This window comes from Balaenoptera physalus, assembly GCF_965194825.1.
Source record: "Balaenoptera physalus genome assembly, chromosome: 1".
Classification (NCBI taxonomy): Eukaryota; Metazoa; Chordata; class Mammalia; order Artiodactyla; family Balaenopteridae; genus Balaenoptera; species Balaenoptera physalus.
In genome coordinates, this window is record NC_138882.1 from 166,655,545 (window position 1) to 166,676,544 (window position 21,000).

The 21,000-nt window shown below is 53.4% G+C and overlaps 1 protein-coding gene across 3 annotated transcripts in view; it reads left to right on the top strand.

The window, feature by feature from the left end:
• The window catches only part of GRIK3 (glutamate ionotropic receptor kainate type subunit 3), a 234,903-nt gene that overhangs the window by 178,675 nt on the left and 35,228 nt on the right, over positions 1-21,000 (top strand). For all 3 annotated transcript variants that reach the window (XM_082421907.1, XM_082421905.1, XM_082421906.1), the window contains 2 exons: positions 2,793-2,906; positions 11,835-12,038. In XM_082421907.1, the coding sequence (XP_082278033.1) occupies positions 2,793-2,906; positions 11,835-12,038 (318 nt within the window). The remainder of the gene's footprint in view (positions 1-2,792; positions 2,907-11,834; positions 12,039-21,000) is intronic.

Sequence of the window (21,000 nt, forward strand, 5' to 3'; positions counted from 1 at the left end):
TCTGCGATTCCGGGGAATTTCAACGCGGAAAGCAAGCCCACGGGGCTGGGCCTCCCATCTGGCTACCATAGAAATGTTTGTAATGGGGCTGATTCTGATCCCTGGGAGCCTTCAGCATATTCTGACAAAGTCAGGTTGCTGACCTGAGAAGGGAATTTCACATTAGCCCCTGATTCTCATCATCTCCTGGGATCTCGGAGCTAGGGGCTCAGCCACACCCTCTCCCACAGCAGGCTGGTCTCTGGGAGCCACCAGGGCACCTCTCCAACCCTGGGAGAGGGGGGTGTCTAAAATGCAAAGAGGCCGGAAGTGAAGTGGCCACCCCTGATGCCTGTGATCCTTCAGGAACCCTTGATTCCTCTCCTCTCCTCCTCTGCCCTCTCTGGTCCGGGCCTCTTCCTTGGATTATTTTAACACCCCAACCTGGCTACCCGCCTCCACTCCCGGGCCCTCCAGCCATCCTGAGTGTACACACAGATGAAGCTCTATCCTGCCCTGGGACTGAGCATGGCGCCCCAGTGCCAAGGCATTCAGTATCAGTCCCTCACCCGGCCTTGAAGGCTCTCCAGGAAATGCCCCGGTTGCCTCTCCAGGCCTAGTCTCCACTGCCCCACCCACAAACACTCCCCACGGCCCAGTCATCCCCACTCCCTCCTGCACCTCCAGGCCTTTGCCCTTGCGAGCTCCCCAGTTGCAGGAGTAGCCTGTTTCCTTGGCTCATCCCCACAGGCATGGACCTGGCTCTGCCTGTGTTGCACTTTGTGGCCGAGGCGACTTCATTCAATCCCGAGTTTCCCACGGACACATGGGGCCACTGTGCTGGGGCCGGGTGGCCAGGGCAACCACTCTTCTGCAACTCTTTCAGCCACATGCAGCATCAGTCCCCTAAGGACAGGCGCTGTGCCCTCTGCTGCTAAGATGATCGCGGCCCGTTGGTCCAACCCTGTTCAAACTATAGCTTATCGAGCACTCTGCCAGCTCCCATTTAAACTCCTACAGTGCCAGGGAGCTCCCTTCCTCCTCTGGCAGGACTACTACAATAGCTGTCACTCAAGTCGCCGTCTCAGTCTTGCTCTCTCAACTCTCCATCTCTGGGGATAGCCTAAAATTCTAAGGATGGCAATTAGATGGCAGGTGTGCCACCACCTCCCACTCCTGCGCCTGTGGCAGGCATCAGTAATTGCCCATCAGAGCACTCTTGCCATCCGAGCCTACCCGCAGCTCCCACCAGCACTCCGGCAACCACACAAATCAACCACAGCTAGTACTCGAGAAAAACTCTTTACTATACCTAGACACAGGTGACCAGATTGAGGGCAGAGAGCCTCTGAGGACTGGGTCCTCCTCAGTCTTAACACTTCTCGCAACCCCACGGCACCTGCTGTCCAGCAGGTCCTGCAGTTGGAGCTCAATAGATCCTTGCTGGGGTGAGGGCTCCCGCTGGTCACTTGGCTGCCAGCCAGCTGTCTGTTGAGCGCCTCCTGCACCCAGGCCCGCCGCTAGGGTCCCTCGTGCTGGGCTGGGCTCTGAGCACAGCCCCCTTGAGAGAAGAGCCTCTTTGACGCTGTCTGCTTGTCTGCTCTCCTCTTGGCTCTGGGGGCGGAGTCTGCATAGACAGAGATGCTGCCCGGAGAGGGTGCTGAGCCCCCAGACACAGCTGCTCTGCCTCTCATCACTTCTCTCTCATCACTTCTGTTTGCTAAGCCGGGTCATAACTGATCCAGCCAGCTCCAGCCGGTGGCTTTGGAGGGATTAAGGCAGAATTACGCAAGCATAATTACACGTCTCTCTGCTGTCTGCTCTGCATAGCTCTCTTAATGGGATGTTTGCGTTCGGCCTCCCTGTTTAATTGATTAAGTTTCCTGAGTACCCCACCCCAACTGGGACAAGGACAGAATGGGCAGGCCAGAACCTTCCTTGAGAGAGAGGAACTGCGATGGACGCAGAGCTGGGCAGAGTTGGGTCCCAAAGGATCTTCAAGAGGCCCAGGGCTTTAGAACGATTTGTAAACTTGATCTTCCCTTGCTTCCCTCCAGCCCCAGGCCTCGTATCCACAAGGGCACCATGGGGACAGAGATTATGCCACCTCGGCCAGAGTGTCTGCCACCTTTAGTTACGTGTAAAACCACAAAGCAAACTGCCCTCTAACCTAGTGGCATCCAGTGCCCCCAGTGAGGGTTTTCCACTCTATTCTACCCCAAAATAGCTGCAAAGACCAGCGTCCTGCTACGCCTGCCTTCCTGCACGTGACACATCTCGTTGTCCTTCCACAGATGCCTAGGAAACATCTCCCTCGCTCCAGGCCCTGTCCTGGGCTTTGGAGGGCATCTGGCCCCAGAGCTGGCACACGCTGAGACCCAGTGAGCAGCTGGGTGCCCAGGTCTTCCCTAGGAGGCGGGAGGCCCCCCAGGCTCAGGGTGACTCTGTGCCAGGGCAGGACCTGGCCCTAAGCCTAACTGACTTCCTCATGGCGTCTGCTCCACCCCAGGCCGGCTTCCGCTGTGCTCCCTGGACCGTCTTTATGTTCATTTTCTCCCTCTGCATTTTCCCTTCCAGCTGTGACAGGTTTGCTAGCAAATGGGGAGGTGGCAGAATTCAGGAGACTGAACACCTTGAGGGCTTCCTCTGGGAAGGAGGGAGGCAGCAGGGTTGCCAGAAATGTTGGCTCGAAACACATTAGCGGTGACGATACTCATGAAGGATGGGAAGGAGACGAGGAGCTTGCTGGCGTGGAGAAAGGATGGAGAGACCGCGGACTCAGCCTCCTGTTCTCCATCTGTCTGTCCATCCAGGTTGGGGTGTGGAGTCCTGCCGAGGGGCTCAACATCACGGAGGTTGCCAAAGGCCGAGGCCCTAACGTCACCGACTCTCTGACAAACAGGTCCCTCATCGTCACCACTGTGCTGGTAAGAGCTGCAGCCCTGCAGGAGGGGCTGTGAGCTGGGGGCGGGCTGGCCGTCAGGGCTGGAAAGACCCTTCCATCACCCCACCCAGCATAGGCCAGGCATCTCTTATGAGGCTGTTGGGAGGCTGGAAGATGGGGGAGGAAGGTGGAAACATTGAGGGTCCCTCAGAAAGCCCCCAGAGAGCAGCTGGGAGACAGCAACGCTGCTCGTGGCCACAGGCCAGAGACCCCAGGAGGTGACTGTGAGCGGCCTCTTCCCAAAGGCAGAGCAGGCCAGCCCTCCTGCCTGTCTGGGACCTGCGTGGCCAGCCCTGCTGCAGAGGCCTGTGTGTTTGCATCTCACTCCCACCCAGTCCCCGAGCCCCTGATGCCTGATAGGAGCTGTGATGGGTAGAAGGAAGGAGGGGTAACATGCCTTCTGCACCAGGACTTGGGGTCCGCCTCTTCCACCCCAGCTCCCAGGGAAAAGGCCCTTCCCACTGGTCCCCCCAGCCTGGCGGGTGCTGGGAGCCCACGCACGTGCCACCGCCCACAGTGTCCTGTCCCGAGTGCTCTTGGCCACGGCTGTGACCATTCTCCCTGCCACCCTCCCTCCACTGCCCAGGACTGAATAGTGCTTCCTTCTTTTGACCATTTCAACCCAAGGAATGGCTTTTGGGGTCTCCCAGGCTCTGTGAGTCTTGAAACTCAGGGTTATCAGAAGGACACCCAGGCTGCTGGCCTCCTTTGGCCAGCGCTGTGCCCACTCCACGTGCACCAGCCCCGCCTGGAAGGCCTCCAGGGTGTCCGGAGGCTCAGGACTCACCCTCTCAGAGACGTAGCACTGCTCTTGGGGCCCAAGCTGGGCCATGTAGTGGGGACGCAGCCCGGTCACAGCCCGGTGGATTCTGACCAAAGGCCCTTCGAGGACAATTTTGACCCTGGTCAGCTTCTCCTTATAATGAAGCAAATATGATTGTCAGGACCATGTGCTGAGGTCACTCTATACCAAAAAAGGGAGCTCAACCTGGTTTGGCCAGGCCCTGCTGGACGGTCCTATGCCCTCCCTCTAGTGCCAGGTATATGCTCAGTGGCTGGGTGGCGGACACCATGGAGGAAGAAGGGATGTAATAGCTAAACCCCACCCTCCCAAGAATCCAGTGAGCAGCAGACTCCAGGGGCACCATCAGCTTCCAGGGAGCAACTGTAGCCTATGGCTGTCATCCCCAGTCTCCAAGCTTATGACTATTAAGAAGATCCACGTTAAAGCTGATGGAGACCTAGCAATTCTGAACATGCTGCTGACAGAGCCAGAAGGAGATGGCTGGGGAGACACCTCCCCACACCCACCTTTCGGGAGTGAGACCCCCACTGGCATCTTCCCCAAAACCATACATCCTACCTGCCTGATTGACATTTTGTTAACTAAAAAAATATAAATGTCAAGCTATAAAACCAGTAGGTCAAAAGATCTCATCAGGAACAGGGGAAAAAATTGTAAAAACAAAAAATCTAAAGATGAAAAATAAAATAAGCAATAAGGATATAGTATATGACATGGTGGATATAGCCAATATTTTATAATAACTATAAATGGAGTATAACCTTTAAAAATTGTGAATCACTATATTGTACACCTATAACATATAATAAAAAATAAATGAAAAAGAATAAAGCAAAAAATAAAGATTAAAAATAAAAAGACATGAAAAGAGCAAAGGGATTAGAATGAAGTGTGATGAGCAATGAAAGGAATATTAATGTGGATAAAAATAGAAAAGATAAAAGGAAAGTTGAAAGAGAACAAAATAAAGGTTAAAAGGAGAATAATAAAGAGAAAAATGAAAATAAAGAATGAGATTAAAAGGAAAGCTACCAAGAGAGACAAAAAAATAAAATAAATAATTAACAGCTCTGGCTAGAGAAGGTGAAAAATGTAAAACCAAAATGTCAGAAAGCAAAAGGATAAAAGTGTGACAAAGCTAAAATATAAAAGGGTAAAAATAAAATAATAAAATGGTGGTAAAAGATTAAAAGCAGAGCCGCATAAAATGCGAGATATAAATAAAACACTTTTCAGAAGACAAGATTAAGAAAAGGTAAAACGGATGTGCTCAGAGAGATTAGGAGAGATGATTAAATGAGCTGAATTGATTCAGCCACAAAACAATACTCTAAGGGTAAGAGGGGAGCTAAAGATAATATACCAAAAGGATGCAAAATACACACACCTTCAGTGACCACAGGGTTAAATTTTATTAAAGTGACAGCAGCCTGGTTTCAAGGGCATAAGACCCTTCTGCAAAGCCGCAGGGGATTTATCTACACCTGCAGAGGTAGAATCCCGCAGATATCCTGTGCTCTTCTCACAGTTTCTTGGGCAATACTGGAAGCTTCTTGCAAAGGTCCCGACCTGCTGCACTCAGTTGCTCACTGAGGGTCCCGCCCACATCGTCCATCTGGCTCTCAGCACCCCCAAGGAAGGAGAGAAGCCCCCTTGGCTGGCGTCCTGGATGCAGCTGCATCGGTCCCCCTGCCCTTCATCCGGGCAAACGGGAGCCCAGCAGCTCTTGGCGACACATGCAAGTGTGACCAGGACACAGGGGCCAGACTGTGATGGTTAAGAGACTCAAACCTTTGGGTCTGAGTCCTGGCTTTACTGTTCACTAGCTGTACGACCCTGGAAAACTGCTTAGTCGTTTGGTGTCCCTGTTCCCCATCTGCGAAAGAGAGGTGATAATAATTGTCCTTACTTCATGGAGTTGGGAGGATGAATGATTAATAAAAATAAATGGCACAGAGTGTGTGCTATCTAAGTAATGGCTGCTGTTGTTATTATTGATTATAAATCCAGTCCCCAGTAAGCTCGGGTTTTAAATAAGCAGAATGAGAGTGCTAGAGAAAACCTCTGCTTCCATCCACAACCAGGGCCCTGAACTTCACTGAAGACTGACCCCTGACCATGGTCACAGAGCTTATCTCTGTCAGGGTGCATTATAAACGCTGAGCTTGGATTTGAATGTCTTTAAGGCCTGGTGGGCGTTCCCTGGCTCACCACAGACCCCACCATTCCATACTGCTTACTCTTGGCTGCTTCTTATACAGGTGCTTCCTGACTGGTCCCTGCAAGCACTAGGGTTTGTGACCTCCTGAGCCCCTCATAGCTCTAATCTCCTGCTGATACATAAAACTCCACGTCCCAACCACCACCTCAAGGTCTGAGCCCTTGGCCCTGACATTGTGATAATCCCCTACCCCTGGACTCCTTTGCCTTGACCTCTGACATGGCTGCTGACCCACTTGAAGCAGATGTCCCACCATCCTAACCCCACTATGCAGGGTCAGATACTCGCATGGTCTGGGAGTGACCCATGATCCAGCTTTCTCCAGCCCCACTGTCTAGAGATCATGGAAGGTCGGGTCTACTTCTTCCCTGAGAGAAGCCCAGTCTTTTCCGGAGGCAGAGCGGGGACAGAGGATGTGACACACAGCCTTTACGCTGGTCTCCAAGAAACTCTCTGTGTGCAGCTGAAAATGTCCTTGGAGTCTCCTGAAAGTCTCAGTGTGGTCTGCATGTCCCAGAGCCCTGGGCGGGGTTGGTCGGGGTACAGTGCTCTCAGCTTGGGCTTTCGGGGACAGCAGCACCAGTTGTGGGGAGTGTCCAGCCCGGCCCAGCCCAGACGCTCTGGCTGAAAACCCAACCCCAAGCTTGGCAGCCTGAAAGCAGAGCCAGCACCTCCCACGGAGAGCACTGGCCCCTGCCTCTCTGGAAGTGTGTTGTCAGGGCAACAGTGCTTTGAGTGACAGGCAGGTACCAAGCCTGGGTGCAAGAACATCCACCAGCTTTGTTTTTGTTTTTGTTTTTTAAATTATTTAATTAATTATTTATTTATGGCTGTGTTGGGTCTTCGTTTCTGTGCGAGGGCTTTCTCTAGTTGTGGCAAGTGGGGGCCGCTCTTCATCGCGGTGCGCGGGCCTCACTATCGCGGCCTCTCTTGTTGCGGAGCACAGGCTCCGGATGCGCAGGCTCAGTAGTTGTGGCTCACGGGCCTAGTTGCTCCGCGGCATGTGGGATCCTCCCAGACCAGGGCTCGAACCCGTGTCCCCTGCACTGGCAGGCAGACTCTCAACCACTGCGCCACCAGGGAAGCCCAACCAGCTTTGCCCTGGAGAACAGGGCTGGACCTGAGACCCTGATGAGGGAGTATCTCCTCCTCTTCTGGTCCCTGGAATCTCGATGTGGTAGAGAACACAGGGAGATATGGGGGCTGCCCCCAAAGCCCCCTCTCTCCTCCTCCATCCTGAATCCCGGCGTTAGGTGCTAAGGTCGCATTACCCTGGACAGACAGATGGACAGAGCCTGGACCTCGCCCTCTCTGGCCCCTCAGAGGCTGAAGCAGCAGCAGCAGCAAGAGGCTGGAAGCCTGCCCTCCCCACCCTCTCCCCGCCAGGCCCCAGCTTCTGCTCTTCCACGAGCTCGTGAAAAATTCATCTGCCCAAAGCTCTGCTCACACACCAAGAAAACACACTCAACTCATTCCTGGGGGGCCCTGCTTTGGAAGGTTCAGGGTTCTTGGGTCTGCTGAAGTGAGCAGCGGTGTCGGCACGCGTGTGGGTACCTATGCAGGTGTGGGATTGGCTACACACAGGTGTCTGGACATGCACCGTTGGGTGTGTTTGTGCCATGTGCACATTGTAACCCATTTAGGCGCAACTGCCAGGCAAGCCGGACCTGCACACCTGGCACAAGAGAGGGGAAGTTGGGGAGACCAGGATGTGGGCTGGGAGACCCATCCCAGGCCAGGAACCACTCTAGGCTCCACCTGCTGGGAGAACCGGACTCCTAATGCTCTGTCCTGGTTCTAACTGGCAGAAGCTGAGGCCTGGGGGCCAGGGTCCTTGGCTTCTGTGTCTGAGCAGGTCAGAACATCCGAGAATGCGGTGTATTCGTGCCAGTGGCACTGTGTGCATACACAGCGCATGCGTGTGCAGGTGTGTGTTGAGATGACCTAAGCCAGAAGGGGCTTGGGAACAGAGCTCTTAGGTAGCTAATCCTTGGCTTTCCCCACCCCACCCCCCAAGACACCCTCTTCCAACTCCACAGGTCCTGTCACTCGGCTCTCATGCTGGTGAAACTAGACTAAGAAACAAGACTAAGAGCCCTAGCAATGAAAAGTAGGAAAAGGTTATTTTTCTGGACCCTTGTTTCCTGAGACTTGTTGCAGAGAAATATTACCCCCATTCCTATGGCTGTTCTCCCAGAGCAATAGGAGAGCGCGAAGTTATGAAATTGAGGGCACCTTCACTGAGCAATCGATTAGCAGCCAAGAGAGCTTGTGAATTGGCTGTCTGGACATTTCCAGTAATAAATTGTGAAATAGTCCATGAATAAGTAGTTGGCGGAGTTCAGAATTACCCCCTAGGAAATGTTGCAGGTCTAGAGACACATTACTGAGGCGAGCACCATTTTAATACTCTGGGCTTTGGCTGTTAAATATGTATGCCATCCGCAAAGCACTTCCTGAAATTAATGGCATTTTACAGCTGCTCCAAAGGCAGCATATTTATATGAAGATGTATAGATTCTGGGGCTGGGGTGGCTTCACAAATGAAGTGCTAATTTTAGAGGATAGGGCCTGGGAGGGTCTCGGAGAGAGGGTCAGGAAGTGAGCTATCTCAGGGACCTTTCCGGAAATAGCTTTCCGCTGCTAGCTATGATTTTTAACCTTTGGTGACATTGGGCATGGTCTCTAGGCTAGAGAGGTCACTGCAATAACAGACCACCCCGTGCACAGAAAGATGATAATGATATTAATAGTATAATAATAATAATATTGCAGTTTACGTTTGCCAGGCACTAAGTGCTTTTCACAGATTGACCCATCATATCCTAACAACAATCCTATAAGGTAGATTCTATTATTATCCTCATTTTACAGAAGGAGGTCGATTTTGCTTAGGAATCTATATGTGGTTGGTGATTCCCCCGGCAAAGAAGGTAACTTCTGTCCTTTTTTTTTTTTAAAAAGTACTCGAACTGTGTTTTTTGTTTTTTTTTTTTAATTTATTTTTTTTTAATTTATTTATGGCTGTGTTGGGTCTTCGTTTCTGTGCGAGGGCTTTCTCTAGTTGCGGCAAGCGGGGGCCACTCTTCATCGCGGTGCACGGGGCTCTCACTATCGCGGCCTCTCATTGCGGAGCACAGGCTCCAGACGCGCAGGCTCAGTAGTTGTGGCTCACGGGCCTAGTTGCTCCACGGCATGTGGGATCTTCCCAGACCAGGGCTCGAACCCGTGTCCCCTGCATTGGCAGGCAGACTCTCAACCACTGTGCCACCAGGGAAGCCCGTAGCTTCTCTTTAATTCTTTCCTTGAGCTAACATCAGGGCTACCAGGTGCCGTGGTACAGCTCGTTCACTGCACAAGAGCATCTGACCTAACAGTTAAGATGGGATTGAAACCTCACCCAGGCCCTCTCACCAGGCCCTTTGCCACGGTTCAGGGAAACACCATCCCAGAGATTAATTTGCACAAAGGCAGGGTCCACAATAGCCTAAGTTCCCTTCCCTCCATGTAGTCTCAGCCCCTTCCCCGGCACCTCCTCAACTCTTTTCTCCAAACTTGTGAGCTTCTTGGTTGGAGTTGGGGATGGGAGGCACTGAGATTTAGCATGGAGTCTAGCCAAAGGACCCAGCTTTTCACCCAATTAGACTGAGAGGTGGTTTTCTCAGAACCCCTTGGGGATTCAGACACTCCGTTGCCCTTTCTCTGCAGCATCCCAAAGGACTGTTGACAACCTGGAATGAATCAGTCATGGGATGGGATTTTGAGAGGTAGCGTTGCCGGGGAACCAGGGCCAGAGAATCTAGCCCGCCCTCCGCAGCAGGAGCCTGGCAAGAGGCTGCCGGTGGGTTTCTGTGCCTGAGGACCCCTGGTGAGGGCCCTTCACTGCTCAGGGGCCCACAGTGTCAAAGGAATGGCCCCAGCACTTGAGAGAATGATGATGCGCCTCCAGATGAGGTGTGAGCTCTCCTTATGGGCACGTGGACACGAGCTTCCCCCCACAGGCGGATTCTGCCAGCTAATGGTTGTCACCCATCAGCTGAAGGCTTGAGGCATCCCTTCACGAGGGGGTGCCAAGGTGGCTTGGGGGAAGGTTAAGGCCCAGAAAGAGGCCAAGGAGCTACAGGCAGGAAGGACTGGACCTGAACTCCATCAGACTGTAACTCAACTTTCGTGTGACCTTGGGCAACTCACTGACCTTCTCTGAGCCTCAGTTCTCTCATCTATCAAATGGGTATAATGTCACTTTTTTTTTAACATCTTTATTGGAGTATAATTGCTTTACAATGATGTGTTAGTTTCTGCTTTATAACATAGTGAATCAGCTATACATTTACATATATCCCCATGTCTCCCTCTCACCCTCCCTATCCCACCCCTTTAGGTGGTCACAAAGCACCGAGCTGATCTCCCTGTGCTATGCAGCTGCTTCCCACTAGCTATCTATTTTACATTTGGTAGTGTATATATGTCCATGCCACTCTCTCACTTCGTCCCAGCTTACCCTTCCCCCTCACCGTGTCCTCAAGTCCATTCTCTACGTCTGCATCTTTATTCCTGTCCTGCCCCTAGGTTCTTCATAACCAGTTTTGTTTTTTTTTTAGATTCCATATATATGTGTTAGCATACAGTAATGTCACCTATCTTGAAAGCTTATGAGCCTTTTTCACTCTGTGAAAAAGAGTTTAAATCAATGCCTGGTGCACAGTAGGAACTCAGTAAATGATGAGTTTGCTGAGAGTTCAACCCATCTTCCTCCGTTCCTTACTCTGTGTATCTCATACTGGATGAGGTCAGTAGCTTCTTTCCAAGGTTTTCCTGCCTCTACTCCAAGTTACTCTTCACAGGGTTGCCAGGGGTTTATTTCTAAATGAGAAATCAGACCAGTCATGCCCTTTTCAAAGCCCTTCACTGGCTCCCTATCACCTGGGAGGGAGGGAACCTGATGTGAGACAGCTGTCACCTATGCTCTGGACCCACAAGCCACCTTCTGAGGACCCCCTGCCCACTAGGGAGAGGCACCATGTGACTCAGGGCCTCTGGCACAGTGAGGTGGTTAAGAGCTCCTGCTCTGGGACCACACCGACTTGAGTCACATCCTGTCCACTGAGCCCTCCTGCTCTGCTGGGCTCTGCACTGGACCCCCACAGGCACCATCTCGTCTGCTGATTTGCTGGCGCCTGGCACGTCCACATACAAATGCAAACTATCATAGTTATCAGGAATCACTCACTGGCAGATCCTAATGCTGGGGACTAGATCCTTGGAAAGAGAGAAAGGTGTCAGGGAGCAGGGAGATCTCATCTGTTAGACAGGAGCTGGGGAGCAGTCAGGGAAGAAACGATGAAGGGCCTTCTGCAGCAGTGTGCTCACGCTGGCGCAGACATCAGAATCCCCTGGAGGGCTTCTTGTAGCACACATTGCCAGCCCAGCCCCCCCAGAGTTTCTGGTTCAGTATGTCTGGGTGGGGCCCGAGAATGTACATTTCTGACAAGTTCCCGGGTGTTGCTGCTGGTCTGGGGACCACACTTTGGGGACCACTGGCCTGTGTTGACGGTGCAGCAGAGAGAGCATGGGATTCAGAATCACAGTCTTGAGTTCAAATCCCAGTTCCACTAGTTTCTAGCTCTGTGATCATTGGACGATCAAATCAATAAGGACCTACTAAGTGCTGTGTGCACGTCAGTAGGTGGCCATCTGCGAGGCACAAAGTTGGCTCTCAGGAAGTACGCTTTCCCTCTCCTGACTTAGCAGGCCATTCTTCTGAGCCCCCCCTAAAGATGGCTTAGAACACCCTTGCAGAGGACCTGGCCCAAGCTCTCTGGCCCCAGCTGGACCCGCCCCACCCACTCAGCCTTTGTCTGCCCCTCTCCCATCTGTCCCCGCAGGAGGAGCCCTTTGTCATGTTCCGGAAGTCCGACAGGACCCTGTTCGGGAATGACCGGTTCGAGGGCTACTGCATCGACCTGCTCAAGGAACTGGCCCACATCCTGGGCTTCTCCTATGAGATCCGGCTGGTGGAGGATGGGAAATATGGGGCACAGGACGACAAGGGCCAGTGGAACGGCATGATCAAGGAGCTCATTGACCACGTAAGTGAGGCGGGAGCACAAGGGACCAAGGACCTCCCAGGAGGCTTGGCCAAGTCCTCTGTGCACGTCAGGGTGGGGCGTCCTGGCAGACAGTGGCCCTGGGGGAAGGAGAGATGGAGACAAAGGAGCCATTGGTACAGGCTCACCCAGCACAGACTAAACATTGCCTGCCTTCCAGCTCAGGGCCTTCAACTTTCCAGAAGCATTTTCTATCAAATACCTGTTAATGATTGCAATGGACCTGTACCACCAGACCCCTCATATTCCTTCTCTCATTTATCCTTACAACAACCCAATGAGGTAGGTACTGTTATTACCACCCATTTAACAGACAAGGAAGCTGAGGCAGAGAGAGGTGAAGGCTCCCAGCTAGTAAGCAGTGGAGCTGGGACTCAAAGAATCTTTGGAGGCTCTCCGCTTCTGAAGCCTTGGGCTCTGACCTCTGCAGAAAGCCATCTGACCCCAGGACCCAGGGCAGGGAAGGTTCATATAGTAAGTCTTTGCAACCTGAAAAGCCTCAGCCAAAAGGATTATTATCACTTCGCCTCTCCAAGCGCAGGCAGGCAGCATCAGGGCCTTCTTGTGTTAGCCTTCCTGTGCCTGTCAGAGGGGAGCTGGGAAGGGAAGGAGGCTGGAGCTCAGAGCAAGAAGGCTCAAGCAGAGCCTCACTGGTGGAGTCATTTCCTCGGCCCTAGGAAGTGGGTCTTCCAGGGAAGGCTGGCAGCGGAGGCTAATGGTAAAGAGCATGAACTTGGGCTGGGTTTGATTCCCACTCTCCCACTTACTAGCTGTGTGCTCCTGGACAAGTTTCTTAACCTCTCTGTGCCTCAGTTTCCTCATCTGTAAAATGGGAATGATAATAGCCCCCTCCCCCACAGGCTGTTGTGAGGACTAAGTTCACATATGTGTACTACATAGTTAGCACCGTGTCAGTACTTGCTTCTATTGTTTTTATTTTTATCATTACATCTATTCCTTTGAGGCTGGGGAGGGGGCTTCAGAAAGTCCCTTTTTCTCCCTGAGCTCATTTCCTAACTCAACAGTGAGAATAATGACACCTGCCCCGTGTTCTTCCCCGCTTGTTGTCAGAGGCGACAACTGGTGGGGAAACAGCTCCTAGATGGCGGAATTCAGTCTAAATGGGAGGGAGTGGGGTTGTCACGTTATTGGTAATAACTGTAATTATTATGGAAATTAGTCAGCAAGCCCCACAGGCATCTCCATTTATCAGCTCCCCCCTCCCTCTGAGCTTCATGAGTGGGGCTCTGGAGCATGGGGCTCCGGGTAGGTTCTGAGCCTGTCGCTTGCAGAGGTGAGCTGGGCTGGGGAGGAAGAGGGGATCCCATGGACCGTGGAGGCCACATGCAGAAGTGAACGAGGCTGGTGCCAGTCTTGCCACCCACAGCATCCCCAGGAGCCCGAGAGCTCTGCAGAGCCATTTGCAAGGGGGTGGATTAGAAAACCCAGCAGTAGCCAGACCTTCCTAAGCTGACCCTCAGCTGGAGAAAAGAGGGGGTCTCATCCATGGGCTCCATGTAACCCAGTATCCATCAAGACCATGGCCCCTGACGGCACATGCGGGTACCTTGTTAAACCCGATTCCCTACAATTGATGAGCCTATTAATCCTAGCTTGGTGCCATTTTTAATAACATCATAACCATTTATTAGTGTCGTCAGATAATTAGTCTTCTCACTAGCTCATAGAAAGTGTGGTAAAAGCTTGGCAATATTATTACTTCCTTATTAGGGGTCTGAACGTAGATGTAAAAATGATGAATGCCCACCTTTGCAAGAATCTGCTCCCCGAGGCCCATTTGGAGGCCCTGGATGGAGCCTCTGACCAACAGGACTTAAGTCCTTCCCTGACACTCTGCTCTTCTCCGTCCCATGCCACAGGCCTTCCAAGGAGCCAGGGTTATGGGGGAAGATAGGGTACCTGGAGGGTGTGTCCCTCTCCTGCTCACATACTTGCCTTCCCCGAAGTTGCCTCCAACGATGGGAGCAAAAAAGGTGATTGGACAGAGCAGTGATTTCTCCAGCCATCACCCCATCTCTCTCCCAGATCATCACTCTCTCCATCTTTACTGCCTGCTCTCTCTCACTCTCCCTCCCCTGAAAGTCTCCTACTCTTGTCCATGCCTTAAATTACTCCCTTGTATTTTAATGACTTTAGAATTCAATAGAGATGGCTTCAAATTCAGGGTCTAGCACATTTTAGCTGACAATGGGAAAGCTATTCATCCTCTCTGGCCTCTATTTCCACCTCTAGGAAATGGGAATAATTTGGAAAGCTATTCATCCTCTCTGGCCTCTATTTCCACCTCTAGGAAATGGGAATAATTTTAAAAGCCTTCTGCCTAGGGTTCTTGGGAAGATTTAATGAGCTACAGCACAAAATGCTCAGCACACGGGAGCTATCCTGCTCCTCACCATTTCCTCCCGTCTAAAGTATGTACATGAGTGGCCGTGATGGCAGTAGGAGAGTTGGCCCTTCGGCCGTGGTCACCCAGGTGGGCCACAGTGACCTGGGATCTAGTCCTTGCCCCTCTGAATCCAAATCGGAGCCTCAGGGAACTGGCTCATATTGATCAGACTCACGGGGGATTGAGGCACACCCAAGGCATCACCCCCTTTCTACCCTGGGGGCCTTTCCTGACACCTACCATCAAGAGCTTCTGTTCTGGCACCACGTGCCTGGGATCCTGCTAGGGATTATGGAGAGAGAGCCCTAAGTATGGAAAGCCTGAAGCCAAGAGGGCACGCTGCTGCTGGAGAAGGGGGCAAGAGACAAGCCTTGAAAAGCCTTGGGTGCTAAAGTGAGGAATTTGGTTTTAATCCTGTGAGCTACAGGGCACAGCTGAAAGATGTAGAGCAAGGGGGTGACATCAAATTGGGACTTGTGCTGCCGGGCTAAACTGGAGCCAGTCTGGAGGCCCACAATGGGACCTGGGTGGAGGAGAGCATGGTGGCCTCCGAGGGTTGTGGTCAGAAAGGAGGAAAGTAGATGGCATAGGATGGAGACATGAAGGTAGACTTGATGAGGTTGGTGATTGGCGGCATGAAGGAGGCAAGGCGAAGGGAGGGAGGAATCAAGGACGAGTTGTGAAATTCTAGCTTGGATGGCTGGGGCGGTGGTGAGGTCATCCCCACAGGATTTGGTAGAGGTTCAGACATCATGTTGGGACTGGGGTCTCAGGAGGCAGCTGCCGTATGGCTGGGCACTCAGAGGAGGTGGCAGGGCTGGAGGTGGAGGTTTGGAGTCACGAACACAGCCTCGGGGGAACCTTGGGACACAGACAAACAGAGGCGGGGATTGCTGGGGAGAGAAGAGAGGAGGACCTGGGGTGGGACCCTGAATGGCATGGAAGTGTGAGGAGGGGATGAAAAGGAGGCCTCAACAAGATGCCCGAGCCCGCAAGGCCAGAGAGGAGGGAGGAGGGCCAGGGAGCATGGGTGATGGAGGCCAAAGGAGGAGAGGCTGCTGGGAAGGCATGGACACAGGGTGTCAAGCAGCAGGTGGGGCGGCGGAGGGAGACGAGGATGGAACAGCATCCACGAGTTGGCACGAGTGTGATCTCCTGGGGGTACAGGGCCAGGCCCCACACGGGCTCCTTGAACACCCCTGGCCTGGCCTCTTGCAAGCTTTCTTTTCGGAGGCCAAGGAGTCCTGTCCTGGCTGCTCTCCCAGGCCTTTGAACAGAGACGGGGAGGAGAGGGAGCAGGGGCCTGGCCTCCAGGGGATGCGTGAATGCCCTCCAGGCCACAGGAAGCCATTCATTCTTTTTTTTTTTTTTTAATTTGTTTTTAACATCTTTTTTGGCGTATAATTGCTTTACAATGGTGTGTTAGTTTCTGCCGTATAACAAAGTGAATCAGCTATATGTATGCATATATCCCCATATCCCCTCCCTCTTGTGTCTCCCTCCCACCCTCCCTATCCCACCCCTCTAGGTGGACACAAAGCACAGAGCTGATCTCCCTGTGCTATGCGGCCGCTTCCCACTAGCTATCTAGTTTACGTTTGGTAGTGTGTATATGTCCATGCCGCCCTCTCACTTAAGCCATTCGCTCTTTTATCTCGAAGTTGTTACATCTCACTAGAGCACGTAAGGTGGTTTCCCTGTCTCATGGAGGCGTCTGGACCAAGATGGCTGAGACAAGGAGTGGTCATGGGTAGCCCTGGCGTGTCTTCCCTGCCCCTGTGAAAGAAGTAGCCCTGCCCAGGTGTCCCCCTCTGTCGCCGTGTAACACTGAGAGCAGACCAGAGAAGGTGGCACAGCTCCAAGGACCCACTTCCCCTCCTGACTCTTCTTCCAGACAGACAGTGCCTTTGGACCGCGCTGGCGCTGCCCGCACCTGGCGTGGGGCTGGGCACGCAGAGCAGGCGCTGATGAATGAAGGATGTATGAATGAGCACGTGGACTTGCACACCATCCCCAGAGACACGGCTGTGGGGTCATGACTACTGGGCTTCCCACACAAGGTGTGCGAGCAGAGTGTCTGGTGTCAAGGCTGTGACCGACCCCATCACGCACTGTGTCCCCTGCCTTCCAACCAAGAACCAGATCTTAGTTCTGGCCAGCATGTGTTGGTCCTAGGAGGGGCCCCAAATCCCTGTTTGGGTGGCCAGGAAAGGCTCTGCCAAGCCACCTCCTTCAGGCTGGCCAGTGCACTTTGAAGCAAGGCATGCTGGGAGCTCACCTGGGGCAGGTCAGAAGCCTGGATGGGACAGGGTAGGTGAGGGCAGGGAAGCAGATGGACTGAAAAGGTAGCCACTTGTCAGGGCAGCCAGGTTGCCCAGAGCAATGACTGAGGAGCTCTGGGGAAGCTTAGGATCTACCTGAAGACGACCAAGTAAGCAGGTGAGGGATGCAGGAAGGACTTGGGCTACCTTGAGATTCACTGCAGGGCTGTCAGCTGCCGGGACCCAGCAAGCAGAGACTAACCTGGGAAAGACCTGGAAAGAGCCTGGGAGGAGGTCAGGGTCCAGATAACCAGTGCAAGAAAGGACAAGGAGCAAGGCAGCAACAGAGCTGCAGGGGTGAGGGGGTTATTGGAGGGAAACCAAGGGTGGAGGAAGCAACGGGAACAAGCTGGCCCTCCCGCTGAGGATCATTCCTTCATTCTTTCCACGAAGCTTTACGGAACCCTATCTCAGCCTGGGCTTCTGGAGGGCAGAGGCTGAGGAGGCTCAGATGCTACTACTGAGCGGGTTAGGGGGTGTGATGCCGGGGAGAGTCAGGGCACGGAAGTGGAGCAGAGGGGAGGGAAAGCCAACACGAGGACGCGGCATTGAGCTGGTCACCACTGAGTGCTACTAATCCAAGTCTGCACCCCAGAAAAGCCTGACAAAGTGTGTCTCAGGACCACCTCTCGGAGTGAGGGGAAACGGGGGAACAGGTTTATCCACACGCACCTGACTTTCATGCATTTCTGGGTTTGGCAGGGCAGGCATGGGAGCCAGTCAGGGCCCTGCAGCAGCGTCCACAGGAAGTTATGGGGGAAGCGGGGCAGGAGAGACAGGAAAGAAGGGTCAAGAGGTGTCCAGGTGGGCAGGAGGTGAGATGCTGAAAGCTTGTGCCTGCATGAGGTTGGTCATGGCCAGAGGGTCTGACCTGGTGCATGAAAGGGGTGAGCCAAGCACAAGCGACGTGCCAGACCCGGGGCGGTGACTGGAGATATAGGAGCAACCAAGGTCAACGTGGTTCCTGCCCCTCTGGGAACAAGCAATGAATCAACCAAGTTAAATTTCATTAAAATTTTGATCGGTGCTGCGAGGAGGAATATGTACAGGGGACTTTGGGAGTGTAAAACAGGGTAATGACTCAGGCTTCCCTGCAGAGGTGACTCTGGAGCTGAGACTTAAAGAATGAGGAAGAGATATCCAGGGCTTAGATGGGGGTACCGACCTGGGTGGGGTCGCCGAGGTTGCTGAAGTCTCCGCCCTCGTTGGGGGTCCTGCAGGGCTGGTAGGACCGTGCCGGGGCAGACCCTGGGTGGACGCCGGCCTTGTAGACAGGCAGGGAGTGGGGAAGGGGGGGTCTTACAGAGAGGCGAATGGAGGTGTGATGCATCCCCCATAGTGTGCCATGAAGCGGGCAGCGCCAGCTGAGCTGTCCGGAAAGACAGCCCTGTGGGGACCAGGAGCTGGCCATTCTCCCAGGCCTGGGAAAGGCACGGGCTTCATGTCTCACTGCCGGGCATCCATCAGCTCAGGAAGCCTATGTGTGAAGCACAGGTACACAATCCCTCGGTCAGCACTTAGGAATTTTCTAGCACCTGTCCCATGTCTTTAGATACATACGGGCTGTTCCGAGGTTATCAGTGGCTACAGTGCTGATTGTTAATTGTGGCGCTGGCCGGCTGGTGGGACATCAGTGGACACCACCTGTGACTCAGGGTACCCCCCCCAAAAGAATTGCAGTGCACCAGGCCCTGAAGGAGGGCTCGCTGGGTGACCTCTTCTAAACCTCAGAGGGTGGATCCAGCAATGCTCCCACTGATTAAGTGATTCACTTGTTCATTCAATTTGTTCAGTTAAGCCCCATGCTAGGCACTGTGGATACAGTGTGACCTAAACGGTCAGGATCCCTTCCCTGAGCCTCAGGATCTTACGTTCTAGTGGAGGAAAGAGGCAGGCAGTAATCTATGAATGTATGAATAGATGTAACTATTCCGCAAGAGGAGTGTGGCCAGGCGAAAGAGCTTGCCTGGATGGCAGACGGGCGCCTGAGCAGAGAGGTCCTGCGCATCACAAACCAGTGGGGAGTTGCCGCTAATCCATCCCAGGAACCCCAGGAGGAAGGTCCTAGAGACTTGTGAGAGGTGGGAATAGCTCTGGAAATGCCTTCCCTGTCCTCCTGGCCATCAGCGTTCAGAGAAATCCAGGCAAGGGGTCTGGGTCATTTCTGGCTCCCTGGCGGGTAACAGAGGGACAGATGGGGTACATGAGGGACAGATGAAGGAGGACGTAGACTTGGAAAGATGTCGCCCAACATCAGCCATGGCCTTGAGACTGTGCACTCTGGTCTCCCAGCCTCCAGGTAGGCTGGCAGATGTGACGGGAAGATCTGGCCTCTAAGACACCACCATTACCTCACTGTGTCCCACCTTCCTCCCAGCCAGGGAACAGACCTTGGTTCTGGCCTGTATGCATTGGACCCAACCCCTGTTTACAAGGCCAGGAAAGGCTCTGCCCAAGTCCGCTTTCCCAGCCTAGAACAGGGCACTTCCAAGCAAGGCATGCTGGGAGCTCACCTGGGGGGCAGGACAGAGTCCCAGATGGAGCGGGGCAGGCTTGGGGTGGAGGAAACAGATGGACCGCAGAGATGGCCCCATCCCCAGGGCAGCCAGGTCGCCCAGGGCTGCCACTGCGGATGCTGTGGAGCTGAAGATGTCACCAGACCTGCCTGAGGAGAGCCACGAGGACCGGTGAGGGCTCTCAGTGAATGCTAGGGACCACTGATAGGTCATAAGTAAGGGTGCCCATCAAGGACAAGGGTACTGGGTGCAGGGTCCAAACACTGGAGGGAGGCTGGTGAGAGACAGGCAAGCTGGGCCGGACCCCGGCAGACTGGCAGGGGTCAGAGTGACCTCAGGAAGAATGGGGGTGCTGAACAGGGAAACAGAGGCCAGAGCTCAGCCCGTTAGGCTGGAGTAAGGGTTGATCAGGACTCCTGGGGGTACTTTGATGCTCAGTCTTCCAACAAAACTTTACTGAGCCCCTTCTTTTTGCCTGCCTTTGTGCTAATCCTGGAGATACATCAGTGAGTGAAATAAATGCAGTCCCTGCCCTCCTAGGGCTTATATACCAGCAGAGGAGCTAGATATTAAGCAATGACTTATAGATCAAAGTTCATCTGTGGTAAGGGCGTTGAGGACCAGCACAGGGGCTATGGGAACGTACAACTGGGACCTCACAGCCCATGGAGGGAGGGGGCTCCCTGCCCCCAGCTCCTTGGGCTTGGCTGGGCAGGGCCTCTCTGGGTAGATGCCATCTTCAGGGCCCTGTGGGATGGGGAAAGAGAACCCCCAGAGACAGGAGATGCAGCCGTGGGGCGTCTGTCCCCAGGGCCCTGTGGCTATGAAGCAGGGAGGACCCGCCCATCCTTCCTGGAGGACAGAGACACAGCTTGGAGCCTTTTGGGACTCAGGAATCACCAGTTCTCCAGGCCAGGGAAAGGCATGGCATCATTCCTCACCATCAGGCCATGAGGTTGCTATCAGCTCAGGAAGCTGGCTTGTGAATCACAGGTGTTGACCCATCCGCAGGCACTCATGAATCTACTAGCACTCGTTTCCCCTCTGTTCAGATGTGTGGGTTGTTAAGGCCGTTGGCTGCCAGGCTTATGTCCAGGGCCTTTCAAGGGGCACTGTGTTTTCTTAAGCTTGGAGAGGCCAGGGTTCATCAGCAGATACTGTCTGTGACTGGCTTTGCCCTCTTAGAAAGTGCCAGGTGCCCCAGCCAGCTGGCTCTGAGGACACACTTGCTGGGTAGCTCTCCTAAACCAGCAACACCCCATTCATTCAGTCCCCAAATCTCTACCGAGGGCCTGCTGTGAGCCAGACACTATGCTAGGTGGGGGGAATACAGTAGTGAAAAGACACAGGCTCAGGCCCAGCTCTCATGAGCTTATGGGCCAGTGGGGGGAGAAACCACCCAATACTTCTAAAATCACAAGTATGATCAGTGCTAAGACTGCAAATACCTGGTGCTGTGAGAGTCATCACCAGAGAGGCCTGATTTCATCTGGGGATTTTGTCTGTGGAAGTGATGTTGGAGCTGAAATCTGAAGGAGAAGCAGGCATTAGCTCAACAAAGAGTTCAGAGAGGAAGAAGTTCCAGGTAGAGGAAAATACCGTGCAAAGGTCCTGAGGTGAGCATGGACTGGAGGGTCTGAAAGAAGCCAGTAGGAAGAGAACCAGGGGAAAACAAGATGGGAGGTAAGGCTGCAGAGGCA